Below are 27,273 nucleotides of genomic sequence, written 5' to 3'. Positions count from 1 at the left end.
GTTTAAAAATACCAAGATAGGTTGATCAGGGCATTTTAACTACTTTCCCAGAAGGTTAATCACAGGGCCTCCAGATTTTCCACGTGACTCAATTTCATAAGCGAAATTAGAAGCTCTCTCACTTTCCTCTCCAAAACCTGCAAACTCTAAGCTGTGAAAAGTTAACCTGCCAATTGAAATTCTCCACCAAGATATAAACCGCATCTCTCCTGTAAGATCATGAGTAGCATTCAACGAGCTCTATTCATCAAAGGTTTTATTAAACAGGCACGGAGGGTCTGGGCATTTATTAAGTCTCTGAGCCCGGCGCACTGAAGTCAAAATTCTAGAAACGACCATGATAGGGATGAAAAAAAAAAAGAAAAAAGAATACAGCAGCTGTGGTCAGACACAACTCTGCAGTACAGATATAAATACTGCTCTCCAGGATCCACTGTTCCTTTCATATTTTTGATATCTTTATCCAGGCCGTCAACATTTTTTCTCTCCTTCCTCATTCCTTTGGCCATTCTTCCATAACCTCTCCTGTCCTCCCTAGACTCCAATATTCCCCAAGCTCACAATTTTTCTTTCTAGCCTTTATGTTCTTCCACAAACTGCCAGTTTTCTTCCACAGACCGGAGCTCCCTAACTAAAGATGGTTATTGATGTACAGTACCAGTATTTTAGTGCAGCAGCAGAATCAATAAACGAGAAAATACTGCTTTGTCAGGCTTCCCCAAAGCATGCCGGGAAACTTTACTGCTTCGGATGGTCACAGAAGCTCTTAATATGGGAGAGCGGGAGCTGGGCTCCCCTCTGTGGCAAGAAATGATCATCTTCTACACTCTAGTGACTATAAAGGAAGAAGACAAAAGTTGGAGGATTTTCTGAGACCGTTTCACATTATTATTTATCGTCTCTTAATTTTACTTCAAAAGAAAAAAAAGAGAGAGAGAGAGAGTCTTGTACACCAAGTGAACTGGTTAACAAAACTTATCGTAGTTATACTTAAAATGTTCAAAATGCAAAGGGTCTGTCTGCGTCGCAGAAGAGGCAGGCTTTGGTTCCTTTGGGTTTTAAAAAGCAAGGTTTGGAAAGTTTGCTATTCCTCCTAAATGACCAGTGCCGGTCAGGTGACAATTCTTTCGCTCTCTCTCCCCCACAGACACACTCTTACCAACACTCAAAATCTCTGTTTCATTTGCCTTGTTGGACGCAGCACTGAACAACTCAGGTACGGTGAGATGAGAAATTCGAGCTGGTATACGATTTGTGCACTTATGTGTGTGTGTAAATAAACGTGTACACAGAGATGGTCGGTGTATCCGCCAAATACACACACACACACACACACACACACACTCACACAATCACAGCCACCTCCTTGTTGGTTATTTCTCTTTAAAAGGAGCAGAGGAGGGGCGTCTGGGTGTCTCAGTCCCTTAGGCATCTGACTCTTGGTTTTGTCCAAGGTCATGATCTAATGGTTCGGTGAGTTTGAGCCCTGCATCAGGCTCCATGCTGGCAGCTCGGAGTCTGTTTACGATTCTCTCTCTCTCTCTCTCTCCTCTTTCTCTCTCTGCCCCCTCTGTACTCACGCTATCTCTGTCTCTCTCAACATAAAATAAACTTTAATAAATAAATAAATAATAAATAAACTTAAAGAAAGTAGCAGAGGAGCTAAATTAAGTTACAAATACCTTTTTGGTTTTGTTTATGCTTACACCAATTTTGACATTTAATCACTGAATTGCAATGTATTAATTTAATAACCAGATAAATGAATAATGCATTCCTACCTTGCTACACGTAGACCTTTTACAAATTGGACGGCCGTTTATAATTGCTTAAAACGATACTAACAATGTAAAAAAAAAAAAATCACCAGTACATCATGAAGAAATCTTTCAAGAAACTCTCAGCAGCAAAGGTAATAAACAGTAAAATAAGAGTAATATAAAAGAGATTTATAAAAGATACCACCTGTCCCTCTCAATTAATCTTTCCATTGCCCCTACAACACCAAAGCTAGATTCCATCTGATGGTATATAACTTCCTAAAGGACTGACCCTAACTGTGCTACACTCCAAATAATCCAGGCTTAATGAAGTGGAACATTCTAACGTGGCTGGCACCTATAAAATGTCACCACTAAAACAAGTATATAAGTTCAAACATCTGGCTATGCCCTTATTAAACGAAACGTAAAAGGGAGGTTGCTTCCTTCTTATTCGTAGCCACAGTGAGAGGAAGAGAATGCTGTGATACGTACAAGTTGGTTAATACCAATCACGTATACCTCTGTGCTTGCAACAAAGATGAACGTTTCGCCAAATGACATAAAAAAGAAAACAACTATATTTACCTTGCTGGCACTCAGCCGCTTCCGGTTTGACCAACGCTAGGGATTGAGTCCATTGGATGGTGAAAAAATGGCAAAATGAAAGAGAGAAATAGAATCGTTAGTGACGATTCTGTGATTAGTTAGATGGCGCGGACTATATTCAAACAACTAACACCCACGTTCCGAGGTCACAGAGAAAACACGTTGGAGCAACAAAACAGAAACAGAAAACTCACACTTCTGTGGTCGTGTTACAGCATTTTCCCACAGTGTTCAGTAATGAAAAGACAAGGACGTACAAATACTGCTCAATCTTTAGAAGTATCAGTTCTTCGTGTGAGAAGGATCTCCATCCTTAGAATGTTTTTAATTGCCTCAAAACGCTGTAATTTCACCTCTAAACGCAAATCGGAAAGCAGATTTCCCCTACTTGAAATATTCTCATAGTATTAGGAAAATGTTTAAGAAGTTCATGGACAGTGTTCATGAATATTTAGGTTTCCATACTTTTTGATATTAAAAACAATCATTCCATTTATCCCCCCGATCAAGCCTCAATATTCAAAATAATAGGAAAAAAAATCTAAGCCGCTGCTGCACAATTAAAAAAAAAAAACAAAAAACAAAAACAGGCTAATACAGCACCGAGGGAGGGAAGAACAAATTTTCTGAACAGCAAGTAACATCACCACTGTTCTCTTTTGATCTCTCATTTGTCATGCTAAGGTTGCTGAATTTCATCTACAATTAAAATTCTTTCCTAGCAAAATCCTCTCATTACCCCCGTCACCGTCCAGTACTGTGAGGCTCTACTCTGGCTGGTTAACCAGCTAACTGGATGTTAAAACTTGGATAAATTTGGGAGATTACAATGCAATTATGAATCTAATCGAGCAGACCACGTTTGCTATTATGCTTAAGGAAAAAAATACCTTTAGGCGAATGACCTATCCACTTTGACAATACATCTTCCCCATAAGTTAGAAACCAGAAAATAAATGGTCTTTGGGGGGAAATCCTCTTACATTCTGGTGGCCAGCAACCAGAAACAGGGGTCCAGAAACAACTTGAAAATATTCTTTATTAAAAAAACACTTCCCCTAGTGAAACTGGGAGTTCAACATCTAGCTCATGATGCAGGGTCACAGATGCTGCCATACGGGTATTAAAATCAGTTCTTTTACTATTTTCCCAGCACTGTACTGAAAAACATGATCAGTACAAAATCAAAGCACCAAAACAAGCACCAAAATCAATTCCTGTCTTCTAGGTATGCATGGCTATTTAGGACCCTCTGACCTAGCATTCATTGGATGCGTTAATGATCATAAAAGATCAACAAAAGAGATGAGGAAATTAACGGAAAGTGAGTATGCCTGTCTGCTTACTACAGTCCGAAGAACTACCAAGTATTGACAATTGACCCCATGCCAAACACTACATTTGATAATCTCCAACTTCACAGTCCTGTGAGATACTTTTCGCTTAATTTCTCGAAGCTAGAAAGGAGCAGAGCTGGGATTCAAACCCAGGCAAGTCTGCTGACTGAGCCCACAATTCGAACTAGAATCCTATTTTTGCCAAGAAAAAGAAGCAGACAGCAGGTTCATCAGCCTTCCAACTGTACCATCCCTGCATACAATCCTTAAATCTCTGGACGTGAGGGACGTGAGAGGCACTTTGCTCAAGTTCAGATTGTTGTCAGCCTGGGATCCAAAGTGACAAAGACAGTCGTGATGGAAATTTACAAACTGATTCCCAATCAAATGATCTATTGTCTTTCCAGGCTTCAGTGTTAGTTATTCCCATTTAAAAACCCAATACAGGGCCGCCTGGGTGGCTCAGTCGGTCAGGCGTCCGACTTCAGCTTGGGTCACGATCTCGCAGTTTGTGGGTTTGGGCCCCCCGTCAGGCTCTGTGCTGACAGCTCAGAGCCTGGAGCCCGCCCCTCCCCCACTTGTGCTCTGTCTCTATCAAAAATAAATAAATGTAAAAAAAAAATTTTTAAATAATAAAAACCCAATATAAAAATGGGTTTTCACTGAATGAAAAGAACGAACGTTTTCTGATACCTATTCTATCCAAAGGGGCCCCCCCCCGATATAAACTGCATAAGCCGAGTAACCACCCAGGGCCCAGGAAGGATTATTCCTTTCTTGGGTGTATTTTGATCAAGTACACAAAACAGAAAAAAATGAAACTACTGATCAGAACAAATGAGAGTGGGCAGGGCTTTCTATATTATAATATCCCATAAAATACATAGACAAAAAATATATTTTACCCTACACCTCTGCCAGATAAGCAAAGAATAAAGAAGATGAGAAAGCACATGAGCAGGCAGGCTGGCGAACTCTTGAAGACAGGACGTGGTGGGTCTAAGGAAAAAAGGACCAAACTCAGTAAGATGACGAGTGTGGCTACATTTACGACTCTGAAAACATACCCTTCGAGAGGTTTTACGAAAGAAACTTCAGGCAGCATCGAGGATGAGTAGCTCCGTCATTGGAAATTAATTTCAACTGAAACGGCATTACTTTGAAACTGCAAATTTGGGCCATATTTAAATATATTTTAAGGGCCGGTAGGACTGCTAACCCTAATCCGATATACTACAGGAAAATTTCACAGAAGGAATAGGGGAATCGGCAGCTATTTTCATGAGAAGCTATCCAACTTTGCAAACCCCACTTAAATATGTAAGAGAAGTTTCAGAACATAGCAGCCAGGAATAGCTCACTCCTGTGGCAGATGATGCTTACTTAGATCGTGTGTTCTTTTTGAGGGAATCCAGCTCAAGGAACCAGTCACCTACTAGCACGTGACAATGAATCCAGCAGCGATACTGTCTAGGCTAAGAGAAACTGTATTATGTTGAGTTGAAAAAAAAAAAGTTTATTTTCAACATCAACGTAAGATTCGAGTTTTAAAAGTACCACTTCTTTTAAAAAATAATCATACATGGGAAGGTTCTGTTCCCCCAGTTACTGTCGAGTAAACTCTCCTAAGAATCCAAATTAAAAACAGCAACTATTTTGCGGGCTCTCTGGCAACTGAAAAATCACTGTTCAGCTTCACTACTGCTTTGTGCTCTCTTCTGTGAGTTTCCTTGAAAATCAGTCGTGATTTTCACCATGAAAATAAATTCCATCTATAAGCAAAGGTGGTGTCAAAATGAAGACATCGACCCTACTGACTCAATTCAAGAAGCACTTGTAGAAGCCTAATTTATAAACAGGCTTCAGATTTCCATATCAGATTCTAAACAGGCTTCAGTTTGAACGCATTTCAGTCCTTTTCCAAGCAGGTGTTTTAGCTGGCTTTAAAAAACGCCTTTCAAATAAGTCACGATCAAAGATGCTTTTTGTTCTTCTTTTAATTCTTGGAATTATAAGGTCTGATCCCCAAATATAAAATAAGATTACGATTTGTATTCACATTATTTGCTCATAAGAACAGAGCCCCAGTCATGTCGTCATAAAATCCAATGCTTTGTTGGTGTTAGAGAGGTCTTCAATAAGCGATGCATTAACTAGAAACGTACAGAAAATAACAGATCGAAGGATATTAAAATTTGTATCTTCCCGAAACTACTCCCAACAGAAAACGTGCAGCTAAAAACAAACAAACAAACAAAAAAAGCACCAGAAGAAATTGCAATGCTGCGAATATGTACTTGATCACCCTAATAACGTACAATGTAATAATTAAATCCCGGGAACTGCTTTGCATTGCTGAATAATACCTGTGCCATCCGGTACCTAAGAAAATAGTAAATGGAAACCTTACCACTTAGTAAAAATATTTTGGATGATCTGTTACAAGGGAACCATAAGCAGGATATGCATTTTAATAACAGCCACACTATCCACATCCCTAGCCAAAACAGATTATTCCTTAAAGGATTTTCTTTCCAGGGTTCCAAGGGAAAGGATGTGCATAACCACAAATAGGTACTTTACATCTCAATACAATGATTTGTTCCCCCCCCCCCAAAATAATTACCCCCGCCAAAAAAAATGCCAGCCATCTGGTAACCCAGTTATCAAAGGACAATTGCGGTGAAGAATTTTGAAATGAACAAAAGGGTTACACTCACATGTCTCTTGAAATCGCACTGTTTTACTCCTAGGTTCAAATTTAACACAATGACCCCCATGTCTTCTTCTAAACTGTTGGGGTCTTCCAATTTTAAAATATGTTCAGTCGTCCTACAAGCAAAAGGCAACAAATGACATTAGCACTTAGGGGCAGTACCAGACAGTTTCAAACTGCATCGGGAGCTTAGGGCAAACCTCTCCTACCTCTGCCTAAGGGTGAGACACGAGTTTTACAAAGCACCCGATTCAGTAAAAATAACACAGCCATCTTCAGAGCAGGGGAATTGTTTGGCATTGCCTTGTTCAACAGTTGGTTAATGGCTTCTTTCCCCTTACTGCCCAAATAAATTTTAAATACTTGTTTTATTTTTAAGTTAGGCAGGTTAATGAACCTGAATGTTAACAGTTCAAACTCCAACACACATTCCAGAACACACTGTGGACGATTTAACGTCTGACTCCTAGGTTTGGGAGCTAAAAGCTAAAATAAGAAAATTCACATTTTAAAGCACCCTTTCATTTATTCAGATTTTTTTTTGTCATTTGATCTAAACAGATGCCATTTAACCTTATGTTGAGCTCCCTCTACAATTCATAATAACAATTAGAAGGTAAAAATACAATACCTGTTAAGCTCAAGATCTCTGAGAATGACAAAGGCCGAACCCATGAAATCGGATGTGGTTAAATCCCGATCATATACCTACAAAGAGGGAAGAGGCCAGTAATGCACATTAATATGGCAAGCCAACTGAGTTTGCCGAATTATCAATAAATGCAATAGTCTGGGAATTTTGAATTCAATCTTCTAGATCTAAAAACTAATCTGCAGAGTACCGTTAACGAGGAATGTAGCCAAGTTGATGGAGAGATCGAAATTATTCAAACTTGACCACTTTGCCTACCACAGCCAAAACAATAGCACAAAATACTCTTAAGGCAGTACTCATATGCATTCCAATGTTATGCACAATGGACCACTCTCTGTAGTTTAAATGGTCTCTCATTAAAATTTAGTATTTTCCACGGTGAGCAGATCTGCCAATTAAATAGAAATTTGCTAAATATTCTCTAGCAACCCTATCCTGCACTCAACTCATGCAGTTGTAACCCAGATGTTTGAGCAATTGGTGCTTCCAACCGGTAGCTGAAAGCTCTATTAAGTATAAAGTTATTCCTAATGAGAACGGCTTTCCTACTCTTCGCCACTGCACCGACAGTCATAATTCTTCCACGTGCAGTAAGCTTAAATACAATCAATGGAGATGTTATTTTCACTCTGATTTTCTGTGGCGTATACACCACTGATCCGAGAAAACAAAACACACACTTTCAACGAAGTGTACAAATAATCCCTTGCACACGAATGTTTTTCCGCCCAGAGCCGAACGATGATAAAAGAATTTGGGGACGTGGACGTTTTAAGGGGGCAAGGATTGCTGAGACATCAGCGTTTTTAATAAAAGAGCAGACTTGAAAGCCATCTGGGATTACCTTCACACGGAGCTTTTGATCAAGGCTTTGAATGGGAAGTACAACTACCTCATCCCACACTGGATTCAAGTTCTTATATATGACTTTACTTTTGTACAGCGTCTTCCCATTCAGCTTAAATTTCACATAGGGATCGCTGGTGCCTTTAAAAAGAAAGAGAGAGTGAGACAGTTTTTAAAAATGCACGTCAACGCCTAAGATCTCCCTTAAGTAAAGGTTCTTTCTACACTCCCCTGGTTGCAAGCGTTTTCCTGAGCACGCCCAGAACAAATGTCTCCCTGTGCAGAGATTGAAGGCCCCAGGGGTGGAGACGAGGGAAAAAAAAAAAAAAAAAAAAATGAAACCATCTGGGGTAAATGACTGATTCTTCTTTGCTCTTAGTGGTGGAACACCAATGGGTTCCTCGAGCTTTTTCTGTTTCGTTTCATCCCGGGTGTGGCATCGCAATGCTACCCACAAAAATGCAAGAGACAAAATCCACCCGTTCCAGCCCACGGTGTCAGGAGTCCTGGGGAGAAACCCGCCCCTCCCAAGAATGGCAGGGAGTCGGTGAAAAGGGAAAGAAACCATTTTCAAACGTCCGGCCAGATGGCTGACTCGACAGAACGCTGTACTTTAGAATATAATCATAATAAATCAATCAATCTCGGGAACCACGGGCTCAAAAGATGGGGCAACGGGAATGAAGACGGGGGGCACTGGGGGGCATGGAGATTAAATCGACAAAGTTGCCATTCTTTGCTGCCTCCTGCACCTGCAGTGAAGCCGGGGACATTGTCTCACCCTGGCCTTGCTGAATGCCACACCAGCCAGGCCCTCAGCTGGCCTCAGGGCAGATACCCCTGACCCGCCCGGGGGGGCTTTGAAACAGACGCCAGAAAGAATGAATAATGTCCCTCCAGCCACTCTACCCAAAGCAGAAGGAAGGGCTGTGACAAACCTTCCTCCACACTTTCAGAACAGTGGAGGGGAGGAAAAGAAAAAAAAAAAAAAAAGAAAGAAAGAAAATAGCAGGTCAACATAAACCATGAATTCTGTGCATGTCTCTTGCATGCCTGCCAGTAGACGGTCATATCTGGGACACACTTGTGCATTAAGACCTCATGAATGATGAATAAAGAAGCCACGAATGAATGCAGAAGCAGTGAGGGCATAACTGAAGGCCAGCCGATAATGCCACAAAGAAAGACAAAAAAAAAAAATCTGATTGGAAGAGTGAGGATAGTATAATTAACTGCGAAACAGACACCCATGAGTAAGTGCGAAAGACCCACAGTCCGGTTCATCCACCGATGTGTCCCAGGTGCCGTGGACGGTGCCCAACACAGGCCCCCCAAACATTTATCGATCATGAATTCCTGATGGAAAGTCAAGCCTACAGAGTCTAAAACCATTAGGTCAAAAATTAATTCGGCTACTCTGTTGCAAACATTTACCAGGTCGTGACTACCGATCATTAAGCTTTTATTCTCTCAAGCTCCTCTTCTGGGTTTCTATTTACCAGCAGTATTATTAGCAATGACTGAACACACGATCTTCCCCAACTTCCTTCTTTAACAGAAACAGGCGTCACTACCCAGCAAGGTCATCTACCTTGTTTAGAAGTCTCAACAGAGGAACCGAGGTAGAATGATCTGGGCGGTGGGGGAGCCTTCCAGTTTTGCAAGACTTCGAACCGGAAGACCGAGAAATTCAACCGCAAATATGCCGACGTACGCACTCGACTCTCACATTTTACGTTTGCCGACACGGGGGCAGAAGTCCAGCGGTCTTTATTTTAATCTCGGACACACACACACACACACACACACACACACACACACAAGTCATGTTAGTTGGCAGCTCCGGACAGGACAGTAAAACAGGAAGGCATTCACAGCCATTTAGTGGCACACTGACTAGTGAGCGAGCCGCCTGCCCCCACTCCCTCTCACGGTACAAGAGGACACCTCCGGCAAGTCAGACTTTAACAATCATTCTGATATATATATATAAAAAAAAGTGTGTGGGGGGCGGGGTGGGGGTGGGGAGGGACTCTAATAAAAAGAGGCCTTTAATTAAATGAAATTGCCACTCTGGGATCGGGCCTTCATGCCTGTCAGCGCACTCTCAAAATAAACATCTCAAAACTAGGCCTCGGCGGTGTCACTTTCTCACAGGCAAAGCATACTGGGTAATCCCCAGGCATCCTGACAGCTACATAATGTTCAAACGGTTTCACGGGTGAATGGCGTCAGTTGCGTGAAAGAAAATATTAATGTCTGGAATTAATAGAAAAAGGGACCAGGGTTTACAAAGCCAAACAAGGAAAAAGGGTGTCAAGTTAGTGTGGCGTTAATTGTTAGGGAAAATTTGAGAAAGGGGCGGGGGGGGGAGGGGGGGCGCTGGGAGCACATGGTGATTTTCTCGCTGAGCCTAAGAGCCTCACTGTCAGGGAAGTGACATCTCAACTAGGCAAATTCTGAAAAGAGGTTTGCGGCTCAGGAATGCAACTCCCGATTAGACAAATGATGAGACAGCACCTTGAATGGGTGGACTTCAACCTTTTTTTTTTTTTTTACGGGGAGCTTCAGAAACAATGAGGCTCTTTGGAAGAAAGAGGTGGTGTGGTACTCTGGGAGGAGAATAAAGCTGGGGGGGGCGCAGACGGGCACCTCCATCCTGGTGTGGCCACCAATTCGGCTATGTGGACCCTATGGGGTCACACGCACCCCCTCCAATTTAGAATATCTGGGTGTTAAGCATCAATGGCCTGAGTCTCCTGCCGCACCCCAGACACCCCGGGGTTCGATGCGTGCCCAGAGCGACTAACAGCCATTCATCGGTCCTGCAAAAGGGCTGCACCAAGGCACACCCCTGAGCACATGTGGGACAGCCCTTCCTTCCGCCTGTACTCAAGGACATTACATCCTGTCAAGCTTCCCGTGACTCTGTATCTGTCAGGCCTGCTAACACTGTCCACGTGCTACAAACCCTAATGGCTGACTTCAGAGCCTGGGTCGGTGCTAGGCACGATGGTGGGTTGGGGGGGTGGTCACGAAGGTAAATCGGTCCCAGATCCTGCCCGGTCCAGGGTTGTGCACCTGGCGGGCAGCAGGCGTGCCGTAACTATAACAAGAGGTTAAGTGTCAAAACAGAACTGAACTTCCCAGGTGGGAGAGATTAGCTCTAGCCCGGGTGTCAGCGGAGGCTGAAAGAAAGATACTGGTTGAAATGTGGGTGGGCGCAAACACGCGGAGAAGGACTGAAGTCATGTTAGCAGAAGGAACTGGCTTTGAAGCCGGGGAGCAGGGAGGAGACCAAGATGACAAGATCTGTGTGGTGCCCAAACCAGCATTTCCACCGATCTGGAAATCAAGTGGAAAAAAATGTAATGAGAAATAAAGCTGAACGGGCAGGTTGGAGCCAGAGGCCAAAGTGCTTGAAAATGACAAAATCCAGGGGCGCCTGGGTGGCTCAGTTGGTTAAGCGTCCGACTTCAGCTCAGGTCATGATCTCATAGTCCGTGAGTTTGAGCCCCGCATCGGGCTCTGTGCTGATGGCTCAGAGCCTGGAGCCTGCTTCGGATTCTGTGTCTCCCTCTCTCTCCGCCCCTCCCCTGTTCCTGCTCTGTCTCTCTGTCTGAAAAATAAATTAAAAAAAAAAAAAAACATGTAAAAAAAATAAAAAATAAAATGACAAAATCCGGAGTTTAGTCTTTGTTCGGTGAGAAAGAGAGGATGGTTTGCTTTATCTTGTTCTTTTTTTTTTTTTTTTTTAATTTTTTTAACAAGACAAGGCACAGGTCTCAGAAAGATACGAAATGAAAAAGACACATCTGCGCTCTCTCACACCTTCCTCATGCCCCTTCCTCTCACGGGCTGCTTTTGTGGATTTACTACAGGAAAAACATACAAGAACTGATTTAAACTCGAGAGTAATCATATTACGTGCACTGGACGTCACGCTTTCACAATGAAAGCACCCGCAGTTCTGTTCACACAGATTTACCGGATTTCTTGTCATCGACTGCAGAAACTTTCATTGTGTTATTGACTACTTACATAACTAGCCACCAAATAGTGGATACTTACATCATTTCATTTTTGTTTGTTTGTTTCAGTGCAAACAATAGTATAATAAACATCCTTATACGACTGTCTTGGTGTGTATATTCAGAGGGAACTTCTAACATTGGGACAGCTGGTTCTGACAGATACTGTCAAATTGTTCTTCCAAAGTCTGTCAAATTTACATTCCCACCAAGACGATATGTTTTGTACTTGTTTCTCTGCACGATCACCAATACTGGGTGCTCTGTGCCTTTATTTTAAAAGAACAGCAGGTGGAAAATGATACCTCTATTTTTCTCGGTGACATTTTGAACAAAGTTTAGAATCTTTCATATTTTAGTGACCTACATTTGTATTTGTCAGAGCAATTCCCATTCATTCCATTTGTCCATTTTTCTTTTTTTTTTTTTTTTTTTCAACGTTTTTTATTTATTTTTGGGACAGAGAGAGACAGAGCATGAACGGGGGAGGGGCAGAGAGAGAGGGAGACACAGAATCGGAAACAGGCTCCAGGCTCCGAGCCATCAGCCCAGAGCCTGACGCGGGGCTCGAACTCACAGACCGCGAGATCGTGACCTGGCTGAAGTCGGACGCTTAACCGACTACGCCACCCAGGCGCCCCATTTGTCCATTTTTCTAAGGTCTCACGGTTTGTCATTTGCTTCAGGATCTCAATGAGTGTTTAATTATGGATATCAGCCATTGGCCATAAATCTCGTCATAATTTATTTATAGTCAAGCTATTTCTTGTGATAAGTTTTTTTTGTTTGTTTCTTTGCTTTTATTTAGTCGAATGTACCAAAGTTTTATTTATGGCTTTGTAGTTGAACATTCTGCTTAGAAGAAAATTTTCGCACAGTAAGATTTCGTAGTTTTTCATTCATTCCACATACATCCTTCGCCCATCTGGAATTATTTCAGTGTGAAGAGGGAAAGAAATTCAGGTTTATGTATGAACAGGAGAGTAAAACGATCAGAGCCAAGCTTTGGAAATATAAACCCGGCAGGAGCTTATAATGTCGAAGGCAGAAGACACAGGCTAAGCCGGAAAACCTGGTGGTTGAGATAATGCAGCACCAGGGAGTTGAGGGCCCAGGAGAAAGCTGTACCCCGAAGAAGTAACCCAGGGTTTCACAAACCGTGATCCACAGAACCTCACCTGCACGGAGGCTCCCTGGACTGAAAGGGTTAGGTAGTCATAACCACTGGGAGAAGCTGTTTATTTCCTGCCTTGGAATTTCACAGTGTAGAATACAAAACTGAACTCTGCCAGGAGCTACATTAAGACAGACAACTATACGAACAGCTCAAAACTTTTCTACTCTGTATTTCATCAAGTTATTTAAACATAGAAAATATTTCACTAGGAGCAAACTAAAAATAATATTAAATTCCTCCAAATCAAAGCTGCAGAAGATAAGATGCATGCCCCAAATGGCCTAATGTGCACAGTCTTGGGAGAATAAATATACGATCAGTGAATGAATCTCATTTGAAATAAAATGGTGTGTCGATGACAAGCCCGTACCTTCCTTTGCCTAACCGCCTTTTAGTAAAATCTCCCTTCCTTGGGCACTTTTACTCTGTTTCCTTGTGCCTTCCTATCTTTAGCTGTATATAAAAAATACACCAACCTCTTATCTTGAGAACTGAATGAACTAATATACTTCATTAATAGCAGACTCTAGCCATTAACTGACCAAGTCCCATAACAATTGCTACTTTGTTAGTATTACTACTCGATTAATTTAAAAAGGGGTGTCTATAACAAAGTATGCGGTATTAAATATTCACTTTTTTTTACCTATCCAACATAACACGTACCGTTTGTTTCTCGTCTGTTTCTCTACTGACACTTCTATTGCCATCTCTAAAGGTATGAAATTTGTATCACCTTTTCTCTGCAGACGTCGAAGAGAAAATCCCTTATCTTACATACTTCTTACGAGATCCCATGTGGTTGGGGAAAATCTCCATGAAATGATCTGAGCTATCCTGGAAAGAAAGGGCTGTAGCAAAAATTAAAAAGCACTAACTATCCATGAGTATTGGCTACTGCCCTATCTCTAGTCCTAATGTTATTCACTGACGATTTTGGATCACTCTGCAAATATATCCTGATGAAAATGACAGATAGCTTGGTGAGAAGGACACCAGATAACTGAGGTCTATCAAGGAGACAGTCATCATGAATCATATTACTTGTATCTACTATCTTGAGAGAATTACAAGAAAAAATGGTCAGAAACAACAGAGGAAGTGATACATGGAACAAATATTCTGTTCACTGGCTCAAGATCAAATAAAGAATCTGCAAATAAAATAAATCTGTAATGAAGCACTAATTACAAACACCTTGTCTTTGCTTTTTGTAATAGAACTCACGGCCATGTGGGAAAAAGCAGAAAGATGCACTAAAGAGAAAGAAAAGATGGGGCGCCCGGGTGGCTCAGTTGATTAAGCATCCGACTTCAGCTCGGGTCATGCTCTCATCGTTTTTGAGTTTGAGCCTCGCGTAGGGTTCTCTGCTGTCAGCACAGAGCCCGCTTCAGATCCTCTGCCTCCCTCTGTCTGCCCCTCCTCTGTTCTCTCTCTCTCAAAAATAAACATTAAAAAAAAGAAAGAAAAGAATGGAGGAGGGAGGGAGGAAGGGAGGAAGAAAGAAAGAAAGAAAGAATTACTACCATCTAGAAAAGCTTAATATATTGATATGTACCTAGATTTTACATGCACACTCTGACTTTTCAAAAAAGAAACCAGCCTTCATATTGTATGTTTTACCTGCTTTCTTCAGCCAATAATACATCAGTCTCCTTCTGTCCCCATCAATATATTTATACAAATCGGCTTAATGGTCATTTATGTGTATATTGGGGCATACGTATATATAGCATAGGTTTGAAAAACTAGCGCTCCGAATTTGAAAATAAAAATCCATGCAAAAGCAATATTTGTAGGCAAAACTCACTTATTTGCTATCAGTAAAGCTCATTTGCCAAGTTAAAACACTTCAGCCATACGGTTTCTTCAAAGGAAAGGTTGTCAAGCTAGAAAGCTCTCCTAATTGAATGCATTTCTCAGAGTAGCAGTTTGTGAAAGGGAATTATCTCCACGTTTTTACATGAAGTTCACACTTTGTAATATCTGATAACTTTTGTTAGGAGATCTTAGGAGTTCTGATTCAAGTCAACACTTACTTGTCAAGTCTTTAGGGAAGCTCAGGTACAAAACGATGAATTCATCCTGCATGAACAGTATTTGGAAACACGGAAAAGTATCAATTTGATGTTTTTCTTATCCTCTGGCTTAAGAGTGATAAGGGGCTATTCAATCTCCTTATCAAATACGTTTAGAATCTTCACAATAAGGGGCGCCTGGGTGGCTCAGTAGGTTGAGCGTCCGACTTCAGCTCAGGTCATGATCTCACAGTCCGTGAGTTCGAGCCCCGCGTCGGGCTCTGTGCTGACAGCTCAGAGCCTGGAGCCTGCTTCCGATTCTGTGTCTGCCCCTCCCCTGCTCATGCTCTGTCTCTCAGTAATAAATGTGAAAAAAAAATTAGAATCTTCTCAATATTTTGCATATTTTGAATTTTTTCTTCTTGTCAGAAAAATAACCAAGCCTGAGCTGTTTTTATACGGGATCCATAAGTTCTGACTTTCTCTGAGGCTGGCTAAATAAGCAGCAGAAATGATTTCCAGAAAAACAGCCAGTGATGATTTTTGAGAGGCTGCTGCTGCCCCTGGCAGTTAAGCTGAGATTTCTACATCAAGTGTCCAGGTGCCACATTCTTGACCCACCTTCAGAAACCATTATGGGCATTATGGACATTCAGAGGGCACTTTTCCTCCATCACATGGGAAAGAAGAAACAACTTTCCCTATGTAGAGCGAAATCTGTATTACTTAAGGTAGCAGTAGGTTCAGGTCCAGCGGAATTCTAGGCCAGGTTTTATCGACTACAATTGAATGAAGGAACATGCTTATTCCCAGGATCTCCCTAGCCCATCAGGCTGCAAATGGCGGCTCTACGCTTCCAGGAGCTGGTCTCCTGTTACCAACCACAGAACAATAGTTTTCCGCCCCAACCACCTTCAGGCCTTGCTGTCTGTGAACTCCTGAAGTTTTCTCCTGAATGTGATGGACTCCTTTCCTCTAAAGGAGTCTGTCGTGCGCAATGACCCCAATGGCACCTTGGTCAAGGCCTGCCCATGGGTAGACCCTGTGGGTGTAATGGCTCCGTGCAACTCGCCAAAATCTAGCATGTGAAAGAATTTCCACTGACCAACTTACAGTGGGATCCGTGATCTGAAATTCCCAGTTTCGCGAAAACTTGTTTATTTTAACTCTTTATAAAATTTGACCAAAACTTGCTTATTTTGACTATTTGGAAGCTTGTATGGGGTAAGTAATGGGACATTCTAGAGCTGTCAGAAGCAAGGTCTTCCTGGGACCTTCGGATTCCTCCCCTGCACCATTGCCATCCTAAACTTCCTTCAGTCCCACCTACCCCATCCAGTTTCCCTCCCCATCTGTCTTCCCCCTAATATCTTCTCCTTTTCTGTTCCCAGTCATCCCGTTACTGGACTCTGAAGCCTAGGCTATGGCATGTCCAGTCACTCCTTTTTTGTTTGGCCTCAGGCAAATTAAATACTTAAAATGCTGTTTTCATTCTGTCTTCATAAACCAATTGGCTGATACGACCCAGAGACCTTCAGCTGCTTTAAAAGTTCTCATCCAATAACTTTATACGTACAGACATATCACTATAGATTAAAGGAAAACACTGCCAATATACTGAGGAATTCAGTAAATCAGTAAATAGGCCATCTGGTGAATAGATTATTGGGCACATTGACTTTCGGTGAAGTGATCATTAAGAGAAGACTTTTGTACACCTGTTCTTGATCAGGTACAAAGATCCTGATCTTGATCCAAAGCATACAGGGGCGTGGACATCATGCATGATTGTCCCCGTACCGATCAAACAAAGAAGGGCCCAGACAAAGATAGAAAAAGGCCTAACAACACAGAAAAAAAAAGGAGAAGGGAAGGCAGCAGCCAGGATGCAGCCATGTAAAGAGACTAGAAAGAGGGTCAGAGAAAAAAAGGAAGAGTAAGCCACACGGCCAAAGGATGTAGCTTCCCCGAGTTTCTGCAGAGGGTACAGACTTCAAGATCTGTAGTCTGGTCAGCTCGGGGTGTTCCAGAAATCCACACTGCCAAAGCACACATAGCTATTAATACCCTAACGCTGTCCCTTCTATTAATAAGAATACTAAAAGTGTCCTCAGCCCAGGCTATTATTTGAGCATAAATTCAAAGCTAATGAAACAGGCAGCAACCTCCCTGGAGAAGAGACAAAGGACTGAAGCTTAGTAATGACATTAACACTGGGCGTGCTCCCATTTAATCCTCCGAGGACTGTCAGGGATAAGACTATGTATACTGTCGTCTTAAGGATGGATAAAGGTAGGGATGCCTGGGTGGTTCAGTCCGTTAAGCGTCCGACTTCACTTCACGTCATGATTTCACAGTTCGTGAGTCTGAGCCCCACGTCGGGCTCTCTGCTGTGAGGGAGCACAGAGCCCGATTCGGATCTTCAGCACCCCCCTCCTGCTCCTTCCCTGCACGTAAGTGTTCTCTCTTGCTTTCTCTCTCTCAAAAAATTAAAATTAAAATTAAAAAAATTAGTATCTGTTTAAGAAAAGGATGAGTGAAGTTAGTGAGTTCCCAGAGCCAAGCCTCAAGCCACAGACCCGTTTCAGTGTAAAGCTTTCATAACCAGAGCAATTTTATTTATTTATTTTTTTATATTTATTTATTTTTGAGACACGAAGACAGAGCATGAGCAGGGGAGGGGCAGAGAGAGAGGGAGACCCAGAATCGGAAGCAGGCTCCAGGCTCTGAGCTGTCAGCACGGAGCCCGATGTGGGGCTCGAACTCACGGACTGTGAGATCATGACCTGAGCCGAAGTCGGATGCTCAACCGACGGAGCCACCCAGGTGCCCCATAACTAGAGCAATTTTAAGGCATAACCCGTCCCATTCCTCTGAATCTGGGCACCTGCTTCAACCCAGACAGAGTGGAGGAAGTTACACGTTTTCCTTCCAAAGCCGTGCCACGCAAGCTGATACAGCTCCTGCCTGGTGTCCAGGAGCCTCAAGGCAGAAGCCCTGAGCTCCTGCGACCAGCGTGAGGCACCATGCTTCATGGGGAGGTCTCATGTGGACCAGCCCTTGTCTCCCCGCACCTCGTCCCAGGTTGCCACCGTTGGTACAAACTGGCCTGTGGGCCTCCGGGTGGCCAGTCCCCAAAATCAGGTCACACTCAACCTTCAAGTCGTTCCACTGGAGGCTGCAGACAGCGTGCGGCAAAGGGAAGCGACGCACAGCGTGCCCTCTTGAAATCCCCCTTCCCAGCGTTCCTGAGCGTGCGGTGGGTTGGGGTTGCTGCGGAGTGGGGTAACTTGTCATCACAGGGTGGTGGTCCCTTCATCACGTTGCCTGCCGTGCCCGCTGCCCCAAATTCAGCACGTTGTCAAGCTTTGGGGTTCGGATGGCAAGACAGAACGAACGACCCCATCAAGATTATGTCGCAAGGAAATCACAGGACATACAGAAACGTACCGATACGCCCTCTGTATTTCGCCCTCTGTTTACAACACCCACACCCCCCGGGACAGAGGGCACCGTACCAACATCACAACGAAACAGGGTAAGTAAAAAGAACCCTTTAGAGGCAGCTGGGTGGCTCGGTCCACGAAGCCTCTGACCGTTGATTTCAGCTCAGGTCACAATCTCAAGGTTCAGGCCCCCGTCAGGCTCCGTGCGGACAGGGCAGAGCCTGCTTGGGATTCTCTCTCTCTCCTTCTCTCTCTGGGAGTGCTCTCTCTCTCTTCCTTTCTGTCTCTCTCAATAAATAAGCTTCAAAAAATTTTTAAAAAAATAAATAAACACAGCATGCAGTGGGGCACGTGATATCTTGGTACAGAAACGAACCCCTGGTAAAAACCACTGGCAATGGAGAAGCCCCATTCAACCGGATGGAAGATGTGCTACCTTAAGTTCAAGTCAACGATCTTCAGTTGGATGTAAGCGGTTGGTTACATGCAGCAGATGCAGAAAACAGGCCGTATTGCTCCGAGGCCCTTCGTATGAATTGGGATGGGATCCCACTGAAAGAAGGGCTTAACTGACTCTATAAAACGGGAGAGCCACAGGGCCTTCTAATAAACTGCTGAGGACGCAGTTTCCCAAAACAAAATACCACAAAAATCCCCAGAGGAAAGGGCTCCGTTGTGGGAACACATTAAAAGCTGTAAGGACAAACATGGCTGCCCAAGGAGGACCCGCATCCAAGTGGGAAAGGAACCAACAGAAACAGGTTTCAAAAATCAGTTCCACTTACTGGCTGTGGGAGCTTGGCAGGCTATCAACACGCAACAAGTGGAGAAAACCCACCCGCTACCTGGGACCTGGGATGGGTGGCTGCATCACCGAACGTCTCAAGTTTGCTCTTGAAGGACATGCTCCCACACCGGCCAGCTGTGTTTCCGTGGCTCCCACACAACATACCAGTGATCTCATGCCATCTGGTGTTCGGAGAAGGTACTCCAATGTGAAGCAAGCCCCATTTCTTGCAAAAAAAAGTACTGATGGTGACCTTTGGCTACAGTAAACCTGGTGTGGTGCTGGCATCCGAACAACAACAAAAACCACATCCGCAAGATTCAAAGGGAAATCCAAGAAGCAGCCCTGATAGGCACCGTGTCTGTTTCTAACAGACGATTAGAATGTGGCAATCAGATCAGCAGGGAAAGGGCTATTTCGTCCCAACTAATTAAATAGCCATTTGGCCAAAAGTAAATCTAAGTTCCTACTCTGAGCCAGAAACCGAAATAAACTCGAGACAGATCAAAGACATAAAGGAAAAAGGCAAAACGAATAGCAAAGAGAATGAATATAGGTGGATGCGTATTCCCTTTCGAGAGAGAAAGGCCTTCCTTGCTATAAAAACAAAAGAAGAAATTCTCTAGAATAGGACTATAAGACTTGAAAAGATCTCTGCCACAAAACTCTATAAACAAAACTAAAAAGCAAATAACAAATCAGAAAACTCTAGGGGCGCCCGGGTGGCTCAGTCGGTTAAGCTTCCGACTTCAGCTCGGGTCATGATCTCTTAGTCTGTGAGTTCGAGCCCCGCGTCGGGCTCTGTGCTGACGGCTCGGAGCCTGGAGCCTGCTTCGGATTCTGTGTCTCCCTCTCTCTCTCTCTCTGCCCCTCCCCTGCTCATGCTCTGTCTCTCTCTGTCTCAAAAAAACAAAAATTTAAAAAAAAACTGCTAAAATAATAATAATAATAATAAAACTCTATGTGAACGTATCTAGGGAGCAGAAGAAAGAGCAGTGATAATATACAGAACAGGCTTTGCACAAAAGAGAAGTAGTAAATAGCTCATAGCCAAACACACCTAAGGAATCAAATTTATTAATACAAATTGAAACAAATGTAACACTTCTTCTCCATCAAACTGACAAAGATAAGGTGCACACCATGCGGGGAAGAAAAGGAAAGCAGACCCCAGAGATGTTTTTGCTGGGTCAGCAGTAGAGGGAGATAGTTCCCAAGGGTGAGCTGGCAATTCTGGAAAGAGAACCTCGACCTGCTCAGATCAGGAAACACAAAGCATCCGCAAAGAAGTCAAGAAGAAAGTTGTACGTCCGGATTTAGGTACAAGAATGTTTGCTGCAGGATTAGTGCTGGGAATAAGAATTCTGAGAGACCCGGAACCAGAACACTGAGTAAACAAAGAACGATGCGCTATGTTCATTTTTCTTCTCAAAATAGAATTTTTGTAATATGGGGAGCACATGTGTGGTGAACAAAAGCAGTGATCAAGCCGTTTAAAGTCAGATCCGGCTGTAGTTTGAAAAGTCAGATCGATTCTGGGGCGCCTGGGTGGCTCAGTCAGTTAAGCGTCCGACTCTTGGTTTTGGCTCAGGTCAGGACCTCACAGTTCATGAGTTCGAGCCCCACACTGGACTCTGTGCTGACAGTGCAAAGCCTGCTTGGGATTCTCTCTCTCCCTCTGTCTCTCTGCCCCTCCCCTGCTCATGTTCTCTCTCTCTCTCAGAATAAATAAATAAACATGAACAAAAATTTTTAAAAAGAAACAAAGAAAATTGATTCTTTACATATCACGTCAGTATGGCACGTTCAGGAAAAGTGACAGAGTGACTGAGGATGATGCTTGTCCACACTGCCGTGTCTTCCCAGGGTGGCCACTATGAGAGTCGAGGCACATTTTTCTGAGTCAAACATAAGATGGGGAAAATTAAACCATCAACCCGTAATAGAGTCCTTATTCCCATCACTAAAAACTAGCCTCTCCTTCATTTTTGCTGACGCGCAAACACGAGGTAGGAACCGGGCTCAGAAAACACCCTTCACCACCACAAACCACCCTCTGCCCTCCACCCCCCCTCCCGGGGGACAGGGAAGCTAGGGGGAGGAGTCTAGGGCAAAAAGAGAGAAAAGCGAGAGATATGCAAAGAGTCAAACAAACTGCCAAGAAACTGGGAAGAAAAGCTATCGTAAGACGGGTAGAAATACCACGAGCCCTTCCCTTTCCAGAGAGAAACTGCAAAAATCAAACCCGACCAAAAAAGACAACAAACACAGTAATAATCCTAACTACTGTCTCCTCCAACCCCACCCATACCACCACACGTCCCCTCGAGCATGCACACCAGGTGAATCCTCACAACTGCTGCTAGATGGTATCTGACTTCGCGTTCAAGCTCGCGTGGTCTGCACCCCAGGGTCCAGGGTTCACACGCAGCGGTGCTCCCCAAAACTTTGCACCGTGGCACAAACGAAAACCATGGCTGTTGTTGGACACGGTAGCGTAAATGGGGGAGACTGCTGGGGGGCTGGCCCGGGGTTCCACAGAGCTGTCGGGAAGGCTGAAGGGACGGATACCCTAGAACACCGCTCAGAACGCACCTGTCCGGAAGCCGCGTGGCTGTTCCTCAGTGCACAACGCTGAGAACAGAGTTCTGGAGACTCCCTATCTGTCCCGCAATTACAGATGTAATGAGAACAGCGGGTTCCTCTCTAGCTCTGATACAAGGGTATCTTTTCTTTTTATTCTTTTTATTTATTTATTTTGAGGAGCGGGGGGGAGTGCCTGAGTGGGGGAGGGGCAGAGAGAGGGGGAAAGAATCCCAAGCAGGCTCCACGCTGTCAGCACAGAGCCTGACGTGGGGTTCGATCTCACCAACTGTGAGATCGTGACCTGAGCCCAAATCAAGGGTCGGATGCTTCCCCGACTGAGCCACCCAGGTGCCCCGTATACATTTCTTCTTTAAAAAGAAAGGATTCAAGGGTCACTGGGTGGTTCAGTCGGCTACGCATCCAACTCCTGGTTTCAGCTCACGTCATGATCTCGCAGCTTCATGGGTTCGAGCCCCATGTTGGGCTCTTCGATGACAGCACACAGACTGCTTGAGATCCTCTCTCTCCCTCTCTTTCTCTGCCCCTCCTCCACTTGTAACGTCTCTGTCTTTCTCAAAATGAGTAAACTTAGAAAGAAAGAAGGAAAGAAAAAGAAGGAAGGAAGGAAGGAAGGAAAGAGAGAAAGAAAGAAAGAAAGAAAGAAAGAAAGAAAGAAAGAAAGAAAGAAGAAAGAAAGAGATTACAATCATTAAAAAATTTACAGTTATAGGGGCACCTGGGTCGCTTAGTTGGTTAGGTGTCAGACTTCAGCTCGGGTCAGGTTCTCATGGTTTGTGAGTTCAAGCCCCATGTTGCGCTCTCTGCCATCGGCACAGAGCCCGGCTTCTGATCCCCTGTCCCTCCCCTGCTCTCTCTCTGTCTCTCAATCGCAAATAAATAAACACTAAAAAAAAAAAAAAATCTAAAAGAACAGGTATGAAAATTAGCCTATTAAAGGGCAAAAGGAAAAGAAGTCTGAAATCAGAGATATTGGACATTTGAACATTTTGGTGGCAGAGCAGGAATTTGCTAAACACCTATTACCTGGCAAACTTTTCACACTAGGGCGGGTGTCGTTAAGCCATTCTTTCCAAACCGGAAAATGACTTATCCAGCATGTTCTTCCCAGGGTGTGCAACTGAAGCTGTCGCTGCTCTGAAAACAAAGGTCAACCATCTACCTGTGCTGGAGAAGGAGAGCGGTCTGCTAGAGGAATGGGTCATGAATCTTCATTACATAAAACGCACATGAGAAGAACCATGGGGCGCCCGGGGGTGGGGGGGTGGGGTCAGTCCATTAAAGTCCAACTTGATTTCAGCTCAGGTCATGATTTCAAGGTTCCGGAGTTTGAGGCCGCATCAGGCTCTACGCTGGCAGCATGAAGCCTGCCTGGGATTCTCTTTCTCTCTTTCTTTCCTTTCTTCCTTCCTTCCTTCCTTCCTTCCTTCCTTCCTTCTTTCTTTTCTTTTCTTTTCTTTCTTTCTTTCTTTCTTTCTTTCTTTCTTTCTTTCTTTCTTTCTTTCTCTTTCTTTCTTTTTTTCTCTCTCTCTCTCTTTCTTCCTTCCTTCTTTTCTCTCTCTCTCTCTCTCTCAAAATAAATAAATAAACATTAAAAAAATAGGAAGAAAAGCCATCAATCCTCAACCCTCCGGCCTCCAGCCCAAATAATTTTTTTTGGCCCTGATAATGTCGCACAAAGTCCCTCAAAGGGCTTTTCTTTCCTTTTTGCAACACTGAAAAGTGGCCACCAGAGGGCAGCAGCAACACAGTATTCTTCCAGGGCACAGCAGGACAGTCCCATAGCCACCTTCACACCAAGGGCAAACAGGGCTTCAAGGCAAGGGCTCCTGTTTTCCAGGAATTAATGCTCTAGGGGCTTTTTGTTTTGTTTGTTTTTTATTTTATTTTGTTTTAGAGAAAGAGAGCGTGAGCAGGGTGGGGAGAGAGAGCAAGAGACAGAGACAGAGAGAGTAAATCTCAAGCAGGCTCAACATGGAGCCTGACTCAGGGCTCGATCCCACAACCGTAGGATCATGACCTGAGCCAAAAATCAAGAGTCGGATCTTCAACCAACTGAGCCACCCAGGCTAACGCTCTACGTTTTAATAGGATTTGATCTGAGCCTTCTTCCTAGGACAAGAGGCCTTCCCATGTCACAGAGCAGTGCTCCTACCCAGCCTAGAAAAGGGCCGTTGGCATAAACACCACCAGCTTTAACACCCCAAAATATTTCTTTTTTTTAATTTTTTTAAAATTTTTTTTTCAACTTTTATTTATTTTTGGGACAGAGAGAGACAGAGCATGAACGGGGGAGGGGCAGAGAGAGAGGGAGACACAGCATCGGAAACAGGCTCCAGGCTCCGAGCCATCAGCCCAGAGCCTGACGCGGGGCTCGAACCCACGGACCGCGAGATCATGACCTGGCTGAAGTCAGACGCTTAACCGACTGCGCCACCCAGGCGCCCCACCCCAAAATATTTCTTGACCACATTCCCTCCCAAGGGAAACTGAGTCCAAGGTTCAACTCTCTCTATGCGTCAACCTCATTACGAAGTTAGAAGGACTTAAATTTGATTGGTCATATCATGTTCCTTCTGTTTGACCAATCTATAAAGACCCCCAGACTCAGATCAAGAACCCAAAACAGGTATGTGTCTCGTTTGGTCCAAAACATCACTGCATGTAGAGCCTCCCTGAGAGGAAAAAAAAATGGGAAGGAAATGGAGGTATAAAGGCGTAAAAGGAAGAAGTGAGGATGTGGAAAAGGGAAGTAGAAACACTGAGGAAAAAAAAAATAGTAAGACAGGAGGGCAGGAGGCGGGGTGTAGACAGAGACAAAGATCTACCCACAGGCAACAGGCAATTACTGGGATAGAGAAGGGAGGTGGGGGGATGCTGGGTCTTCCCTCCTGTAGATTGCTCAAGAAGATGAACTCAAGGCAATGGCTAGACGTTACCAGCGTTCAAGTAAGGCTCATTTTTAGAAAGACCACCTACAGCACGGCAGGTTGTTCAGCAGAGAGAATGGGGCTGCTTAATTAGTACTGAGCTCGCCCATACCGGACTGAGTCCAGGCAAGGCTGAAAGACCGGGTGTCAAAGAATTGAAGGCAATTCCTAACCAACTAGAGAATGATCTGTGAAAGGCAATCTTCTAAATGTGGCCCCGCTGTCACAGAGGCTGTCGGCCTCCCAGGTGTTATTCTTATATCCATGATGACTCACGGATGGACAGACCTGTTCGTGACAGCGAGTTACCGGTTACCCGCTATGTCCAGTTCTTTTGAATGACCCATAGATTTTGCTGGGTTTATTCAATGCACACACACACACACACACACACACACAAAACACCTATGTATTCTATACAAGGGATAGACAAGTTAACAGTTAAAGACCCCGCGTGGGGGCGCCTGGGTGGCTCAGTCGGCTGAGCGTCCGACTTCGGCTCAGGGCATGCTCTCGCGGTTCGTGAGTTCGAGCCCCGTGTCGGGCTCTGGGCTGACAGCTTGGAGCCCGGAGCCATCTTTGGATTCTGTGTTCCCCCTCTCTCTCCGCCCCCTCCCCCGCTTGTGCTCTGTCTCTCTCTGTCTTTCAAAAACGAATAAACACACAAAAAATTTTTTTAAAGACCCTGTGATGGTCTGGGTAACAACTATATAACACTATGATCTCCACACCATTGCTACACCTAGCCATCGTGCTGAAGCCGGAGCTCCCTCCTAATTCTGCCCAAAGAACAATTAGCCAGCTTTAGGGTTTCACAAGCCTCCCCCCCAAGCCCCAGAAAATCTCCCAATTCCACCTTGATAGTCTGCATAACAAATCAGCACTGCGTCTGAGGCGGAGAAGGAAGAGATTTACATAAAAGGTCCACAGAGGGGCGCCTGGGTGGCGCAGTCGGTTAAGTGTCCGACTTCAGCCAGGTCACAATCTCACGGTCCGGGAGTTCGAGCCCCGCGTCAGGCTCTGGGCTGATGGCTCGGAGCCTGGAGCCTGTTTCCGATTCTGTGTCTCCCTCTCTCTCTGCCCCTCCCCCGTTCATGCTCTGTCTCTCTCTGTCCCAAAAATAAATAAAAACGTTAAAAAAAATTTAAAAAAAAAAAAAAAAAAAAAAAAAGGTCCACAGAACTCTTTCACGAAGGAAGTCCACTGTCCAGGCCTGGCTGACGGCACCGAAACTGAGACGGGTTCTCTCGTTTCTGAGACGCTTCCCCCGAGTTTGCTTCTGGATGGGTCAAGTGCCCGAAAGCTTCCAATCCTCCGGCACGAACCTTGGAAGAGCCTTTTAGCGCCTCTTCTCGAAGCATGTCAGAGATGCCTTTTCCTGAGGGGGATACCGTGACTTTTCACTTTACTTCCCATTAAAATATAAGGAAAAAAAAAAACGACTTTTTGCCACCTAATATCTCCAGAATTTTTTTTCATTATTCAAGGTCATATTACTGATATGCTCACAAATAAACAAAGTTTTTACTTTGCTACACCAGAAAGCAGTTTCTTAGAGTAAAACTCAAAAAGCAGGTCACGATATTCTAGACAGAGGTTGGCAAACGTTGGCCCATGGTTCAAACCCGGGCCACTGCTTGTTTTTGTAAATAAAGTTTTATTAGAACACAGTCATGACCATGTGTTTACATGTTCTCGTCAGATACTAACCCTAACCAAGAACGATTTCTCTTTGGCTGTTTGGAAAACCACTAACATTTTTCACTTTAGAAAAAATTAAATAATAAACCAGATGTGATCCAGTACTCTGGATAACTTCTGTCAGTGTCGTGCAATGTATTATTGGCACCGAAAAGTCACATTTTTTTTTCAGTTACTTCTCCCTCTCTCTTCAGTTATGCGGTGATATGACCAAAAAGGAAGTGAATCGTTAAAATGGATCTAAAGGTAATGGCTGTTTGGGCATGACACCAGCAGAGATGAGTAGCTGTCCCTGAGCCCTTATGACCCATAAATCCTAAAATATTTACTTTGTGGCCCTGGACAGAAAAAGTTCCCACCCCACGTCCGAGACAGAAAGTTACATAAGCGTAAGCACTGCTTATGCAACAACCTAAAGAAATACCAAACTCTTTCCTCAGAGAATGATTCATCAAAACGGTTTTCCTCCCTAAACATTCAGAAACGAAACCGTGCGACTGACTTCCATAGCCCAGAGGTGTCCCCCTTAAGAGCCGAGGGCGTCATACATTTCAACAACACGCCAAAGGCCTCTCCGTCATAAGTGAAAATCAATTTAAAAAAAAATTAAACAAAAAAAAAAAAAAGGAAGCTGGAGAATAATGCTGGAGAGCAAA

General features: G+C 43.9%; 1 protein-coding gene across 1 annotated transcript in view; it reads right to left on the bottom strand.

Annotated features, from left to right (window-relative positions):
• Nucleotides 1-27,273, bottom strand: part of MCTP2 (multiple C2 and transmembrane domain containing 2) — a 240,030-nt gene that overhangs the window by 136,216 nt on the left and 76,541 nt on the right. The window contains exons 5-8 of the mRNA XM_043554770.1: nt 7,922-8,064; nt 7,054-7,130; nt 6,427-6,538; nt 2,349-2,384 (exon numbers count right to left, since the gene is read on the bottom strand). Of these exons, the coding sequence (XP_043410705.1) occupies nt 2,349-2,384; nt 6,427-6,538; nt 7,054-7,130; nt 7,922-8,064 (368 nt within the window). The remainder of the gene's footprint in view (nt 1-2,348; nt 2,385-6,426; nt 6,539-7,053; nt 7,131-7,921; nt 8,065-27,273) is intronic.

Source organism: Prionailurus bengalensis, chromosome B3 (assembly GCF_016509475.1).
Source record: "Prionailurus bengalensis isolate Pbe53 chromosome B3, Fcat_Pben_1.1_paternal_pri, whole genome shotgun sequence".
NCBI lineage: Eukaryota > Metazoa > Chordata > Mammalia > Carnivora > Felidae > Prionailurus > Prionailurus bengalensis.
The sequence above is the reverse complement of the archived record's forward strand: the minus strand, read 5'-3'. Positions and strand labels throughout refer to the sequence as shown.